This window comes from Oncorhynchus gorbuscha, unplaced genomic scaffold (assembly GCF_021184085.1).
Source record: "Oncorhynchus gorbuscha isolate QuinsamMale2020 ecotype Even-year unplaced genomic scaffold, OgorEven_v1.0 Un_scaffold_428, whole genome shotgun sequence".
Taxonomy (NCBI): domain Eukaryota; kingdom Metazoa; phylum Chordata; class Actinopteri; order Salmoniformes; family Salmonidae; genus Oncorhynchus; species Oncorhynchus gorbuscha.
The window spans coordinates 165,561-181,621 of record NW_025745273.1 but is presented as its reverse complement, the minus strand read 5'-3'; the positions used below and the strand labels follow the sequence as shown (position 1 = coordinate 181,621).

The 16,061-nt window shown below is 39.9% G+C and overlaps 1 protein-coding gene across 1 annotated transcript in view; it reads left to right on the top strand.

Moving 5' to 3' along the window:
* LOC124018187 (zinc finger protein with KRAB and SCAN domains 7-like) overlaps positions 1-14,979 on the top strand; it is a 39,789-nt gene extending 24,810 nt beyond the window's left edge. The window contains exon 2 of the mRNA XM_046333453.1: positions 13,071-14,979. Within this exon, the coding sequence (XP_046189409.1) occupies positions 13,071-14,134 (1,064 nt within the window). The 3' untranslated portion in view covers positions 14,135-14,979. The remainder of the gene's footprint in view (positions 1-13,070) is intronic.
* Positions 14,980-16,061: the final 1,082 nt, after the last annotated feature.

The following is a 16,061-nucleotide window of genomic DNA, read 5'->3' as shown; positions in this document are numbered from 1 at the left end:
TGTTACTATAGTCTAGTTCCATGCTGTTACTATAGTCTAGTTCCATGCTGTTACTATAGTCTAGTTCCATGCTGTTACTATAGTCTAGTTCCACGCTGTTACTATAGTCTAGTTCCACGCTGTTACTATAGTCTAGTTCCACACTGTTACTATAGTCTACTATAGTCTATTCCATGTTGTTACTATAGTTTAGTTCCATGTTACTATAGTTACTATAGTCTAGTTCCATGCTGTTACTAGTCTAGTTCCATACTGTTACTATAGTCTAGTTCCATGTTGTTACTATAGGTTAGTTCCATGTTACTATAGTTACTATAGTCTAGTTCCATGTTACTATAGTTCCACTACTTGTCTAGTTCCATGCTGTTACTATAGTCTAGTTCCATGCTGTTACTATAGTCCATGCTCCATGCTACTATAGTTACTATAGTCTAGTTCCATGCTGTTACTATAGTCTAGTTCCATGCTACTATAGTTACTATAGTCTAGTTCCACGCTGTTACTATAGTCTACTGTTACTATAGTCTAGTTCCACGCTGTTACTGTAGTCTAGTTCCATGTTACTGTTACTATAGTCTAGTTCCATGCTGTTACTATAGTCTGTTACTATAGTCTAGTTCCACGCTACTATAGTCTAGTTCCATTACTATAGTCTAGTTCCACTGTTACTATAGTCTAGTTCCATGCTGTTACTATAGTCTAGTTCCATGCTGTTACTATAGTCTAGTTCCATGCTGTTACTATAGTCTAGTTCCATGCTGTTACTATAGTCTAGTTCCACGCTGTTACTATAGTCTAGTTCCACTGTTACTATAGTCTAGTTCCATGCTGTTACTATAGTCTAGTTACTATAGTCTAGTTCCATGCTGTTACTATAGTCTAGTTCCATGCTGTTACTATAGTCTAGTTCCATGCTGTTACTATAGTCTAGTTCCATGTTGTTACTATAGTCTAGTTCCATGTTGTTACTATAGTTACTTCCATAGTCTAGTTCCATGCTGTTACTATAGTCTAGTTCCATGCTGTTACTATAGTCTAGTTCCATGCTGTTACTATAGTCTAGTTCCATGCTGTTACTTACTATAGTCTAGTTCCATGCTGTTACTATAGTCTAGTTCCATGCTGTTACTATAGTCTAGTTCCATTCTGTTACTACAGTCTAGTTACCCTTCTGTAGCTCAGTTGGTAGACTGTTACTATAGTCTAGTTCCATGACTGTAAGTCGCTTTGGACTATAGTCTAGTTCCATGCTGTTACTATAGTCTAGTTCCATGATTTTACTATAGTCTAGTTCCACTGTTACTAGTCTAGTTCCATGTTACTATAGTTACTATAGTCTAGTTCCATGTTGTTACTATAGTCTAGTTCCATGTTGTTACTATTGTCTAGTTCCATGTTGTTACTGTAGTCTAGTTCCATGCTGTTACTATAGTCTAGTTCCATGCTGTTACTATAGTCTAGTTCCATGCTGTTACTATAGTCTAGTTCCATGTTAGTTACTTACTATAGTCTAGTTCCATGCTATTACTATCTAGTTCCATGCTGTTACTATAGTTCCATGCTGTTACTATAGTTAGTTCCATAGTCTAGTTCCATGCTGTTACTAGTCTAGTTCCATGCTACTATAGTTACTATAGTCTAGTTCCATGCTGTTACTATAGTCTAGTTCCATGCTGTTACTATAGTCTAGTTCCATGCTAGTTCCACTACTATAGTCTAGTTCCATGCTGTTACTATAGTCTAGTTCCATGCTGTTACTATAGTCTACCATAGTCTAGTTCCATGCTGTTACTATAGTCTAGTTCCATGCTGTTACTATAGTAGTAGTTCCATGCTGTTACTATAGTCTAGTTCCATGTTACTATTACTATAGTCTAGTTCCATGTTGTTACTATAGTTACCATAGTTAGTTCCATGCTGTTACTATAGTCTAGTTCCATGCTGTTACTATAGTCTAGTTCCATGCTGTTACTATAGTCTACTATAGTCTAGTTCCATGCTGTTACTATAGTCTAGTTCCATGCTACTATAGTTACTATAGTCTAGTTCCATGTTACTGTTACTATAGTCTAGTTCCATGCTGTTACTATAGTCTAGTTCCATGTTACTATAGTCTAGTTCCATACTGTTGTTACTATAGTCTAGTTCCATGTTACTATAGTCTAGTTCCATGTTATTACTATAGTCTAGTTCCATGCTATTACTATAGTCTAGTTCCATACTGTTACTATAGTCTAGTTCCACTATAGTCTAGTTCCATGCTGTTACTATAGTCTAGTTCCATGCTGTTACTATAGTTAGTTCCATGCTGTTACTATAGTCTAGTTCCATGCTGTTACTATAGTCTAGTTCCATGCTGTTACTATAGTCTAGTTCCATGCTGTTACTATAGTCTAGTTCCATGCTGTTACTATAGTCTAGTTCCATGCTGTTACTATAGTCTAGTTCCATGTATAGTCTAGTTCCATGTACTATACTATAGTCTAGTTCCATGTTGTTACTATAGTTACCATACTATAGTCTAGTTCCATGCTGTTACTATAGTCTAGTTCCATGCTGTTACTATAGTCTAGTTCCATGCTGTTACTGTTAGTTCCATGCTATATAGTCTAGTTCCATGCTGTTACTATAGTCTAGTTCCATGCTGTTACTATAGTCTAGTTCCATGCTGTTACTATAGTCTAGTTCCATGCTGTTACTATAGTCTAGTTCCATGCTGTTACTATAGTCTAGTTCCATGCTGTTACTATAGTCTAGTTCCATGCTGTTACTATAGTCTAGTTCCATGCTGTTACTATAGTCTAGTTCCATGCTGTTACTATAGTCTAGTTCCAGTTCCATGCTGTTACTATAGTCTAGTTCCATGCTACTATAGTCTAGTTCCATGCTGTTACTATAGTCTAGTTCCATGCTGTTACTATAGTCTAGTTCCATGCTGTTACTATAGTCTAGTTCCATGCTATAGTTACTATAGTCTAGTTCCATGCTGTTACTATAGTCTTATAGTCTAGTTCCATGCTGTTACTATAGTCTAGTTCCATGTATAGTTACCATGCTGTTACTATAGTCTAGTTCCATGCTGTTACTATAGTCTAGTTCCATGCTGTTACTATAGTCTAGTTCCATGCTGTTACTATAGTCTAGTTCCATGCTGTTACTATAGTCTAGTTCCATGCTGTTACTATAGTCTAGTTCCATGCTGTTACTATAGTCTAGTTCCATGCTGTTACTATAGTCTAGTTACTATATAGTCTAGTTCCATGCTGTTACTATAGTCTAGTTCCATGCTGTTACTATAGTCTAGTTCCATGTCTGTTCCATGCTGTTAGTTCCCATGCTGTTACTATAGTCTAGTTCCATGCTGTTACTATAGTCTAGTTCCATGCTGTTACTATAGTCTAGTTCCATGCTGTTACTATAGTCTAGTTCCATGCTGTTACTATAGTTACCATACTATAGTCTAGTTCCATGCTGTTACTATAGTCTAGTTCCATGCTGTTACTATAGTCTAGTTCCATGCTGTTACTATAGTCTAGTTCCATGCTACTATAGTCTAGTTCCATGCTGTTACTATAGTCTAGTTCCATGCTGTTACTATAGTCTAGTTCCATGCTGTTACTATAGTCTAGTTCCATGCAGTTACTATAGTCTAGTTCCATGCTGTTACTATAGTCTAGTTCCATGCTGTTACTATAGTCTAGTTCCATGCTGTTACTATAGTCTAGTTCCATGTTGTTACTATAGTCTAGTTCCATGCTGTTACTATAGTTACTATAGTCTAGTTCCATGCTGTTACTATAGTCTAGTTCCATGCTGTTACTATAGTCTAGTTCCATGCTGTTACTATAGTCTAGTTCCATGCTGTTACTATAGTCTAGTTCCATGCTGTTACTATAGTCTAGTTCCATGCTGTTACTATAGTCTAGTTCCATGTTACTATAGTTACTATAGTCTAGTTCCATGTTGTTACTATAGTCTAGTTCCATGTTGTTACTATAGTCTAGTTCCATGCTGTTACTATAGTCTAGTTCCATGTTACTATAGTCTACCATAGTCTAGTTCCATGTTGTTACTATAGTTACCATAGTCTAGTTCCATGCTGTTACTATAGTCTAGTTCCATGCTGTTACTATAGTCTAGTTCCATGCTGTTACTATAGTCTAGTTCCATGCTGTTACTATAGTCTAGTTCCATGCTGTTACTATAGTCTAGTTCCATGCTGTTACTATAGTCTAGTTCCATGTTACTATAGTCTAGTTCCATGCTGTTACTATAGTTCCATGTTGTTACTATAGTCTAGTTCCATGTTATTACTATAGTCTAGTTCCATGTTACTATTACTATAGTCTAGTTCCATGCTATTACTATAGTCTAGTTCCATACTGTTACTATAGTCTAGTTCCATACTGTTACTATAGTCTAGTTCCATACTGTTACTATAGTCTAGTTCCATGCTGTTACTATAGTCTAGTTCCATGCTGTTACTATAGTCTAGTTCCATGCTGTTACTATAGTCTAGTTCCATGTTGTTACTATAGTCTAGTTCCATGTTGTTACTATAGTCTAGTTCCATGTTGTTACTATAGTCTAGTTCCATGTTGTTACTATAGTCTAGTTCCATGCTGTTACTATAGTCTAGTTCCATGCTGTTACTATAGTCTAGTTCCATGCTGTTACTATAGTCTAGTTCCATGCTGTTACTATAGTCTAGTTCCATGCTGTTACTATAGTCTAGTTCCATGCTGTTACTATAGTCTAGTTCCATGCTGTTACTATAGTCTAGTTCCATGCTGTTACTATAGTCTAGTTCCATGCTGTTACTATAGTCTAGTTCCATGCTGTTACTATAGTCTAGTTCCATGCTGTTACTATAGTCTAGTCCCATGCTGTTACTATAGTCTAGTCCCATGCTGTTACTATAGTCTAGTCCCATGCTGTTACTATAGTCTCGTTCCATGTTGTTACTATAGTCTCGTTCCATGTTGTTACTATAGTCTAGTTCCATGCTGTTACTATAGTCTAGTTCCATGCTGTTACTATAGTCTAGTTCCATGCTGTTACTATAGTCTAGTTCCATGCTGTTACTATAGTCTAGTTCCATGCTGTTACTATAGTCTAGTTCCATGCTGTTACTATAGTCTAGTTCCATGCTGTTACTATGGTCTAGTTCCATGCTGTTACTATGGTCTAGTTCCATGTTACTATAGTTACTGTAGTCTAGTTCCACGCTTTTACTATAGTCTAGTTCCACGCTTTTACTATAGTCTAGTTCCACACTTTTACTATAGTCTAGTTCCACGTTGTTACTATAGTCTAGTTCCACGCTGTTACTATAGTCTAGTTCCATGCTGTTACTATAGTCTAGTTCCATGCTGTTACTATAGTCTAGTTCCATGCTGTTACTTTAAACTAGTTCCATGCTGTTACTGTAGCTTCTTTCAAATCAAATCAAATCAAATTTATTTATATAGCCCTTCGTACATCAGCTGATATCTCAAAGTGCTGTACAGAAACCCAGCCTAAAACCCCAAACAGCAAACAATGCAGGTGTAAAAGCACGGTGGCTAGGAAAAACTCCCTAGAAAGGCCAAAACCTAGGAAGAAACCTAGAGAGGAACCAGGCTATGTGGGGTGGCCAGTCCTCTTCTGGCTGTGCCGGGTGGAGATTATAACAGAACGTGGCCAAGATGTTCAAATGTTCATAAATGACCAGCATGGTTGAATAATAGTAAGGCAGAACAGTTGAAACTGGAGCAGCAGCATGACCAGGTGGACTGGGGACAGCAAGGAGTCATCATGTCAGGTAGTCCTGGGGCATGGTCCTAGGGCTCAGTTCCTCCGAGAGAGAGAAGGAGAGAATTAGAGAACGCACACTTAGATTCACACAGGACACCGAATAGGACAGGAGAAGTACTCCAGATATAACAAACTGACCCTAGCCCCCCGACACATAAACTACTGCAGCATAAATACTGGAGGCTGAGACAGGAGGGGTCAGGAGACACTGTGGCCTCATCCGAGGACACCCCCGGACAGGGCCAAACAGGAAGGATATAACCCCACCCACTTTGCCAAAGCACAGCCCCCACACCACTAGAGGGATATCTTCAACCACCAACTTACCATCCTGAGACAAGGCCGAGTATAGCCCACAAAGATCTCCGCCACGGCACAACCCAAGGGGGGGGAGGGGGGGCGCCAACCCAGACAGGCTTGACCACAACAGTGAATCAATCAAACCACTCAGGTGACGCACCCCCCCCCCAGGGACGGCATGAGAGAGCCCCAGTAAGCCAGTGACTCAGCCCCCGTAACAGGGTTAGAGGCAGAGAATCCCAGTGGAAAGAGGGGAACCGGCCAGGCAGAGACAGCAAGGGCGGTTCGTTGCTCCAGAGCCTTTCCGTTCACCTTCCCACTCCTGGGCCAGACTACATTCAATCATATGACCCACTGAAGAGATGAATCTTCAGTAAAGACTTAAAGGTTGAGACCGAGTTTGCGTCCCTGACATGGGTAGGCAGACCGTTCCATAAAAATGGAGCTCTATAGGAGAAAGCCCTGCCTCCAGCTGTTTGCTTAGAAATTCTAGGGACAATTAGGAGGCCTGCGTCTTGTGACCGTAGCGTACGTGTAGGTATGTACGGCAGGACCAAATCAGAGAGATAGGTAGGAGCAAGCCCATGTAATGCTTTGTAGGTTAGCAGTAAAACCTTGAAATCAGCCCTTGCTTTGACAGGAAGCCAGTGTAGAGAGGCTAGCACTGGAGTAATATGATCAATTTTTTTGGTTCTAGTCAGGATTCTAGCAGCCGTATTTAGCACTAACTGAAGTTTATTTAGTGCTTTATCCGGGTAGCCGGAAAATAGAGCATTGCAGTAGTCTAACCTAGAAGTGACAAAAGCATGGATTAATTTTTCTGCATCATTTTTGGACAGAAAGTTTCTGATTTTTGCAATGTTACGTAGATGGAAAAAAGCTGTCCTCGAAATGGTCTTGATATGTTCTTCAAAAGAGAGATCAGGGTCCAGAGTAACGCCGAGGTCCTTCACAGTTTTATTTGAGACGACTGTACAACTATTAAGATTAATTGTCAGATTCAACAGAAGATCTCTTTGTTTCTTGGGACCTAGAACAATCATCTCTGTTTTGTCCGAGTTTAATAGTAGAAAGTTTGCAGCCATCCACTTCCTTATGTCTGAAACACATGCTTCTAGCGAGGGCAATTTTGGGGCTTCACCATGTTTCATTGAAATGTACAGCTGTGTGTCATCCGCATAGCAGTGAAAGTTTACATTATGTTTTCGAATAACATCCCCAAGAGGTAAAATATATAGTGAAAACAATAGTGGTCCTAAAACAGAACCTTGAGGAACACCGAAATTTACAGTTGATTTGTCAGAGGACAAACCATTCACAGAGACAAACTGATATCTTTCCGACAGATAAGATCTAAACCAGGCCAGAACATGTCCGTGTAGACCAATTTGGGTTTCCAATCTCTCCAAAAGAATGTGGTGATCGATGGTATCAAAAGCAGCACTAAGGTCTAGGAGCACGAGGACAGATGCAGAGCCTCGGTCCGATGCCATTAAAATGTCATTTACCACCTTCACAAGTGCCGTCTCAGTGCTATGATGGGGTCTAAAACCAGACTGAAGCATTTCATATACATTGTTTTGTCTTCAGGAAGGCAGTGAGTTGCTGCGCAACAGCCTTCTCTAAAATTTTTGAGAGGAATGGAAGATTCGATATAGGCCGATAGTTTTTTATATTTTCTGGGTCAAGGTTTGGCTTTTTCAAGAGAGGCTTTATTACTGCCACTTTTAGTGAGTTTGGTACACATCCAGTGGATAGAGAGCCGTTTATTATGTTCAACATAGGAGGGCCAAGCACAGGAAGCAGCTCTTTCAGTAGTTTAGTTGGAATAGGGTCCAGTATGCAGCTTGAAGGTTTAGAGGCCATGATTATTTTCATCATTGTGTCAAGAGATATAGTACTAAAAGACTTGAGCGTCTCTCTTGATCCTAGGTCCTGGCAGAGTTGTGCAGACTCGGGACAACTGAGGTTTGGAGGAATACGCAGGTTTAAAGAGCAATCCGTCATTTGCTTTCTAATAATCATAATCTTTTCCTCAAAGAAGTTCATGAATTTATCACTGCTAAAGTGAAAGTCATCCTCTCTTGGGGAATGCTGCTTTTTAGTTAGCTTTGCGACAGTATCAAAAAGGAATTTCGGATTGTTCTTATTTTCCTCAATTAAGTTAGAAAAATAGGATGATCGAGCAGCAGTAAGGGCTCTTCGGGTACTGCACGGTACCGTCCTTCCAAGCTAGTCGGAAGACTTCCAGTTTGGTGTGGCACCATTTCCGTTCCAATTTTCTGGAAGCTTGCTTCAGAGCTCAGGTATTTTCTGTGTACCAGGGAGCTAGTTTCTTATGAGACATTTTTTTAGTTTTTAGGGGTGCAACTGCATCTAGGGTATTGCGCAAGGTTAAATTGAGATCCTCAGTTAGGTGGTTAACAGATTTTTGTCCTCTGGCGTCCTTGGGTAGGCAGAGGGAGTCTGGAAGGGCATCAAGGAATCTTTGTGTTGTCTGTGAATTTATAGCACGACTTTTGATGTTCCTTGGTTGGGGTCTGAGCAGATTGTTTGTTGCAATTGCAAACGTAATAAAATGGTGGTCCGATAGTCCAGGATTATGAGGAAAAACATTAAGATCCATTAAGATCCTTTCGATACTATGACTGCTTCTTCAGTTCTGTCCCCACAGCGACTGCATTGAGAATAGCTTTTGCATGAAATCTGTCTCCTTCAGTCCTGTTATCTCTGTTGTTTCTTCACGTCTGGTGAGGTGGCCTCCTGTATGCAGGAGATGTGACAGTATTATTACAGAGAACCTCACTTCTGGGGATGTGGCCTCCTGTATACAGGGATCTGTAACTCGTCTTTCTGGTGATGTGGCCTCCTGTATACAGGGATCTGTAGCTAGTCTTCCTAGTGAGATGGCCTCCTGTATACAGGGATCTGTAACTAGTCTTTCTGGTCAGGTGGCCTCCTGTATACAGGGATCTGTAGCTCGTCTTTCTGGTGAGGTGGCCTCCTGTATGCAGGGATCTGTAGCTAGTCTTTCTGGTGAGGTGGCCTCCTGTATTACAGGGATCTCTAGCTAGTCTTTCAAGCGTGGTGCCTTCTCTGACAAACCCATTACTGAAAGTTGACAAGTGTCTGAAATGACAACACTATCTCTGCTATTCTCACTGTGATCTGGTTATGTGTAACGTTCAATTTAACGTCATAGTCTGTGTATTGTACACAGTTAGCTGTCCCTCTACTACCAGCTATCCCCTGTAACAATATACACAGAGCAGTGGTGTCATTCCCCAGACTCTATTAGCTGTCCTTCCTCTCCTACCAGCTATCCCCTGTAACAATATACACAGAGGAGTGGTGTCGTTCCCCAGACTCTATTAGCTGTCCTTCCTCTACTACCAGCTAATGCCTTGGTCTCCAGTCATATTACATTCTGCTCTCCCAATTCCTTGTAACATTAATACCTTGGTTTTTGGGACTCCATAGAATGACTGATATTGGTCCTGCCAGAATCTGCAACTAACACTCCATAAGACTGACCCTTGACCCCCCATCATACGGTCTACACTGTTGGATCTCTGTCAGTCACTAGTTCAGCCCCTAAGTGAGTCTGTAAGTCTGTCTTAATCTGCCCATATGCATCTTCTTCCCCCTGATGCTTAACTGTAACAATAGTTTTGTTCCCATATTAATATAATAATAATAATATATGCCATTTAGCAGACGCTTTTATCCAAAGCGACTTACAGTCATGTATTCCCTCCTTAGGATGTGGTCCAGATTATAATTACCCCAACAAGCTCTCTCTCCCCAGGCTCGTGGTGTACTGGTGAATAAAACTCTCCCTGGCCACTCCTCTACTTACTGTACTAAAAGACATTACTGGTGAAAATAACTCTCCCAGACAATTTCACCACACTAGTTGCTGTACTAAAGGACATTACTGGTGAATAAAACTCTCCCTGACCACTTCACTCCTCTAGTTGTGGTACTAAAGGACATTACTGGTGAATAAAACTCTCCCTGACCACTCCTCTAGTTGCTGTACTAAAGGACATTACTGGTGAATAAAACTCTCCCTGACCACTTCACTCCTCTAGTTGTGGTACTAAAGGACATTACTGGTGAATAAAACTCTCCCTGACCACTCCTCTAGTTGCTGTACTAAAGGACATTACTGGTGAATAATACTCTCCCAGACCACTTGTACTGTGTCGTCCAGAACAACAGCCGGGTGGATTCTGACATGCTCTCCATCTCCAGGATTCAGCCCATGCTCTCGGTTATCTCCTGACACATGATCATCATGTGCTGCTTTCACCTGAGAATACACACACTGCAACGCATGGGTCATTTTTTAACAATAGGGCAACATACGTATATACTGTACTCTATATCATCTACTGCATCTTTATGTAATACATGTATCAGTAGCCACTTTAAACTATGCCACTTTGTTTACATACTCATCTCATATGTATATACTGTACTCGATACCATCTACTGCATATTGCCTATGCCGTTCTGTACCATCACTCATTCATATATCTTTATGTACATATTATTTATCCCTTTACACTTATGTGTATACGGTAGTAGTTTTGGAATTGTTAGCTAGATTACTCGTTGGTTATTACTGCATTGTCGGAACTAGAAGCACAAGCATTTCGCTACACTCGCATTAACATCTGCTAACCATGTGTATGTGACAAATACAATTTGATTTGATTTGACATAGATTCTCCCATTATTGCCACATCATTAATTTGTGACGTGAATAACAGCCCCCAGTACTCTCATCGGTCTTCATGTGGTGTGAGTCCAGTATCATCAGTCTGCCAGTTACCACTTCATGTGGTGTGAGTCATGTGGTGTGAGTCCAGTAGTGACACCCTCCTTGACATAAGTACCACGGGTAAATTCATAACCCACTCTTTCCCTTCGGAGCTTGTCTTGGCCAATTTCTCCTTAATCTAACGATTCTGACGCTCCGTAATTCCCGCTGCTTCCGGCCTATACAGACAACTAAAAGCCTTGGAGATTCCCAAAGCCTTTATCCCAAAGCCCAATATTATGTTGAGCACATATCACACATCTTTTAACCCCAAATGTTCCTAACACCCCCTAACACCCCCCTTTCCCCACCACGTCGTCTTGAACTGAGATATATGAGACATATTCACAGCCAATCAATGGGTTGGTCCGTGTTACATTTCAGGAAGAGGAACATGTATCCAGCTTGGTAATAAAGGTCAGTGGTAGTATTATACCACAACCCTTCAGTGTCTACTATGTATCCAGCCAGGTAGACTAATCCTACTTCTATATGCGTAATCAGGTGTATGCCCTTATTCAACATTGACAGGAGTGTTTCAAACAAAAGACAATTAATAAATTGAAACATGGTACAACACCTGTTGAGTTCCCCCCCCCCCCCCCCCCACCTTCCTGGGTCGGTGAAGAGCGGTATTAAATTGAAGGAATGAATCCAAGCCTCACTCTCATGACCTGTGGAAGGCGGGGCTTCCAGTGAGGTGCGGATTTAATAGTATGTTGTACCTAGTTTCCCTCCTTCGGGGAACAGTAGTTATAGTCGTAACGTTAAGCTTGTCATTTGATGAACTTCAACTTAAATACGGTCGGACAGTTTCTTTGTATTCAGATCTCTGAAATGCTCTCTAACTACGTAACATTTAGTGTCTCCTTATGTTACGCTGGGAAAACAGTTTTCATGGGCACAGAAATCCTAAATCATTTCAGAGTTTCCTTTATCGAATGGTTTTAACTGAGAGTCACCTTAACTTTATTGACAACACCCAAATGGATACTGTGATTAATGCGGCTCTTCAATAATTGCACATAATACTTAATAATGTAGCTGTTTAGTTAGTCACATGTTCAACTATCATCAGCTAATCCAGATACAGTCACATGACAAACATCACGACATGCAACCACAACCAGTGCTTCTTCATTCATTGCACTGGTAAAGACCGGTATGCTGTGCTCAAGTATGTCTGTAGTTATTGTGGTTCGGTGAAGTTTTGAGTAGGTCTATGTTGTTGGGTAATGTTATGGGTCCTACTGTAGGTCTATGTTATTGTTAGGTGATGTTATGGGTCCTACAGTAGGTCTATGTTGTTGTTAGGGGAAGTTATCGGTCCTACATTAGGTATATATTGTTGTTAGGGGAAGTTATTGGTCCTACAGTAGGTCTAAGTTATTGTTTAGTGAAGTCATGGGTCTTACAGTAGGTTTATGTTATTGTTAGGTGATGTTATTGGCCAATTTGTTAAACACTTAGTGTACAAACCCTTTTTGTCAGGCAGATGAAAAAGCTAGCCAAAGAGCATATTACTGGTTGAAGTGTTTTTTAAGTGTAAAGCAGATGATTTGCGACAATAACACAAATATATTAAGCAGGAGATTCAAACGAGCCTTACAATTGTAATCCAAAAGTAATGTGAAATGCTCTCATATGCAACCGGTAAATGGAGGCTATTTTATTCTGTCAGCCTATGAGAACTCCCCTGAGTTTTCCCCCATGGTGGTGAATTAGTGAATAGACACAGAGCTTAATGTGAGTTTCCTTGAGTAGCACTCCTGATCTTACACTGATAGTGAGATGTAATATTCAGAATACATTGAAAAACGATCATCTTCGCTCACCATTTTTGCTCCTTGCAGATATACTACATCCATAACTAGTGGTTTTCTCATTAGCATGGAGGAGTTTCTGCAACCAAATTGCATGTGCATCGCTGCAGAAATGGAAATGGCCTATATTGGAGGCCAAAAGTCATCTGGCACACTGCTTACGTCTTGACTGTCTTAAGATAGATTGTCAAATCATTTAACAGATGTCAATTGTTGTACAACTTCATGGGTACTCTCTGGTTATCCCTTTTTACCTCAAATAAACAGTGGATTTCTGCTGTTGTGGGCATTTAACCATCTGTCTGACTTATTTGTTCACACAGGACAGATACGGGACTATCGTGGATCCTCTGGGGAGCCTCAACAACATCATGATGCTGATGAGGCAGAGAAGAGTCTCTCCACACCAGAACTCCTCAAGAAACACCTGCAGAGACCCACAGGAAAGAAATCTCATTGCTGCTCTGACTGTGGGAAAATATTAAACTCCTCAGTGAAACTTAAAATACATCAAAGAATTCACACTGAAGAGAAACCTTTTGGCTGTACCAAATGTGGGAAGAGTTTTGTTCGTTCTAGCTGTCTGAAGAGACACCAGAGAACACACACAGGAGAGAAATCTTTTAGCTGTAATCAATGTGGAAAGAGCTTTACCCAGTCAAGAAACCTGATATCACATCAGAGAACACACACAGGAGAGAAACGAGAGAAACCATATAGCTGTACTCAATGTGGGAAGAGTTTTGTTGATTCTTGGTGTCTGAAGAGACACCAGAGAAGACACACAGGAGAGAAATATTTTAGCTGTACTCAATGTGGGAAGAGTTTTGTTGATTCTTGGTGTCTGAAGAGACACCAGAGAACACACACAGGAGAGAAACCTTTTAGCTGTATTCAGTGTGGAAAAAGGTTTACCCAGTCAAGAAACCTGATATCACATCAGAGAACACACACAGGAGAGAAACGAGAGAAACCATATAGCTGTACTCAATGTGGGAAGAGTTTTGTTTGTTCTAGCAAGCTGAAGGTACACCATAGAACACACACAGGAGAGAAACCTTTTAGCTGTAATCAATGTGGAGAGAGTTTTATTATATCTAGCCAGCTGAAAGTACACCATAGAACACACACAGGAGAGAATCCTTTTAGCTGTAATCAATGTGGAAAGAGTTTTAATATATCTAGCCAGCTGAAGGTACACCAGAGAACACACACAGGAGAGAAACCTTATAGCTGTGATCAATGTGGGAAGAGTTTTACAACATCTAGCAATCTGATTATGCACCAAAGAACACACACAGGAGAGAAACCTTTCAGCTGTGATCAGTGTGAAATGAGATACCCTCGTAAAAGATATCTGATCAAACATCAGAAAATACATACATGAAGTAGTTGTTTCATGACATCAGTGAAATAATGTAGAATGTTGTAACATAGTAGTAGGAGTATTTTGATGTCACAATGTCGAACCCTAAATGTCTACCCCTGTTCTATTGATTTTGACATGATATGGATATTAGCATCAGGGGAAAGATCCAGGCTCTGAATTGAAAGAGTACTATTTATGTGATTTAATGCAACACTTCAAAATGTAGATAACTGTTTTCTACAAGTTGTCCTCTAACCAGTGATGTATACATCATTTGCAGAATCCGTGTTGTTTTTGAGCTGTTTGTTTTAGCGTTTTTGGTGCTTGTGCAGTTTGTAAGGTGCTTGTTTAAATAAATACTTAATATGATTATTGTGGCAGATGTTTGTGTATTTAGCACATTTTATGTTTAGGTTTTCAATTTATCACAAACTTTCTGGATTTGGACTATTGATTTGGACAACTTTAAACTGTGACATTGGGGATATCCCACCTAGCAAAATGTTGGTGAAAATAAGACTATGCCCAATGTACAATATAAGCTGTAGTTGAAAGTGAAAGTTGACAAGAAATATATTTAATTTCAAAGTACTTGCATCCTATACACATGGACACAGTATTTTGAATTGAGTCTTTAATCAGTTTTAGGGACAAGAGTCCCGGTAGTCATGGTAATAATGGATCCGCTAGCTACTAAATGCACGAGGGGAGAGTGGATGGGAAGGTGATGCGCTTACAGCAGCGGCAAGGCCAGGTCAATGTTGCTCTGTGTATATGTTGTCAATGCTGTGATGTTCACATATTGGTGCGCAAGGCTTGTGTTATTCTATGTCACTGTACAATAAACTATATCACACCCGTTACACTGTCTCCTTGGTTGTTTTTATTCATATGAGGGTACTTGGTAAAGGAAATTAATGGAAGAGATTGGTTCATGTACAGTAATTGTGCTTTATTTAGATATAAACACAGGTTCAAGTGAGTCTGGTGTCCATAGAGTCAAAGTGGTACAGTTGATCCTTGGAGTTGTCCGTCTTCTTCTTGTTTTGCATGCAGGCAGGTCTTTTCCACATTCATTGTAGCATTACTCTTACATTGCTGCCTAGGATACACAGCCTCCCGGCTCTGTCTTTTTTCCATGTAAGTGCCAATATACATTTTTTTATACCTCTTCCATCAGTTCGTATAGGTAATACTGATTACAAAGAACAAAAGTGGCCTAAAACACTGGCCTCCTGAGCGATGGATTGTGAGTTGTAGTCTTTTCTGAAGTGGCTGAAAGTGTTACGCCCCTGAAAACAGGGGAGAAATACTCACGAGAGTGATACGGTGTTGTATTCTCAATTCAACTTTTAGTGTAATCTTTACAAAAGTAACGCATTACAAAACAACAGAAAACCCATTATACAAATAACACAGCAAAATATCTTATTAACAACGCACATGTTCATTCACAATCGACATAAAATGGCAGCTACTCTCAGTACGATGCTATTCTTCACTTCAACCGAACTTAACTAACTTCCTCAAGATGTTACTAAGACACACCTTAAACACTTGACATGTTAGCGAGTTATAACATTTAAATTACTATTTTTATCATCAATAAAGTACCTGAAAACAGGGGAGAAATAATCACGAGAATGACACGGTGTTATATTCTCAATTCAAATTTTAGTGTAATGAGAAAAGACCGGGATTTTCCCCATGAATATGGGTGGAGACTAGAGCAATCGATCTCCGGCTCATAGATTAAGAGCATTTCGTAGATCACAGATTAACACTTTTAGGCACCACAAAATAAAGTAATCAATATAACGTTTACACATTACTCTCACAATTCGTACCCTTTGACAGATTTTAACTTTAACACAATTATATGAATGTTATCAATCTCTATCAACTAATACTGAATGCGTTTTTTTAACCTTAGATGTTTTAAGAT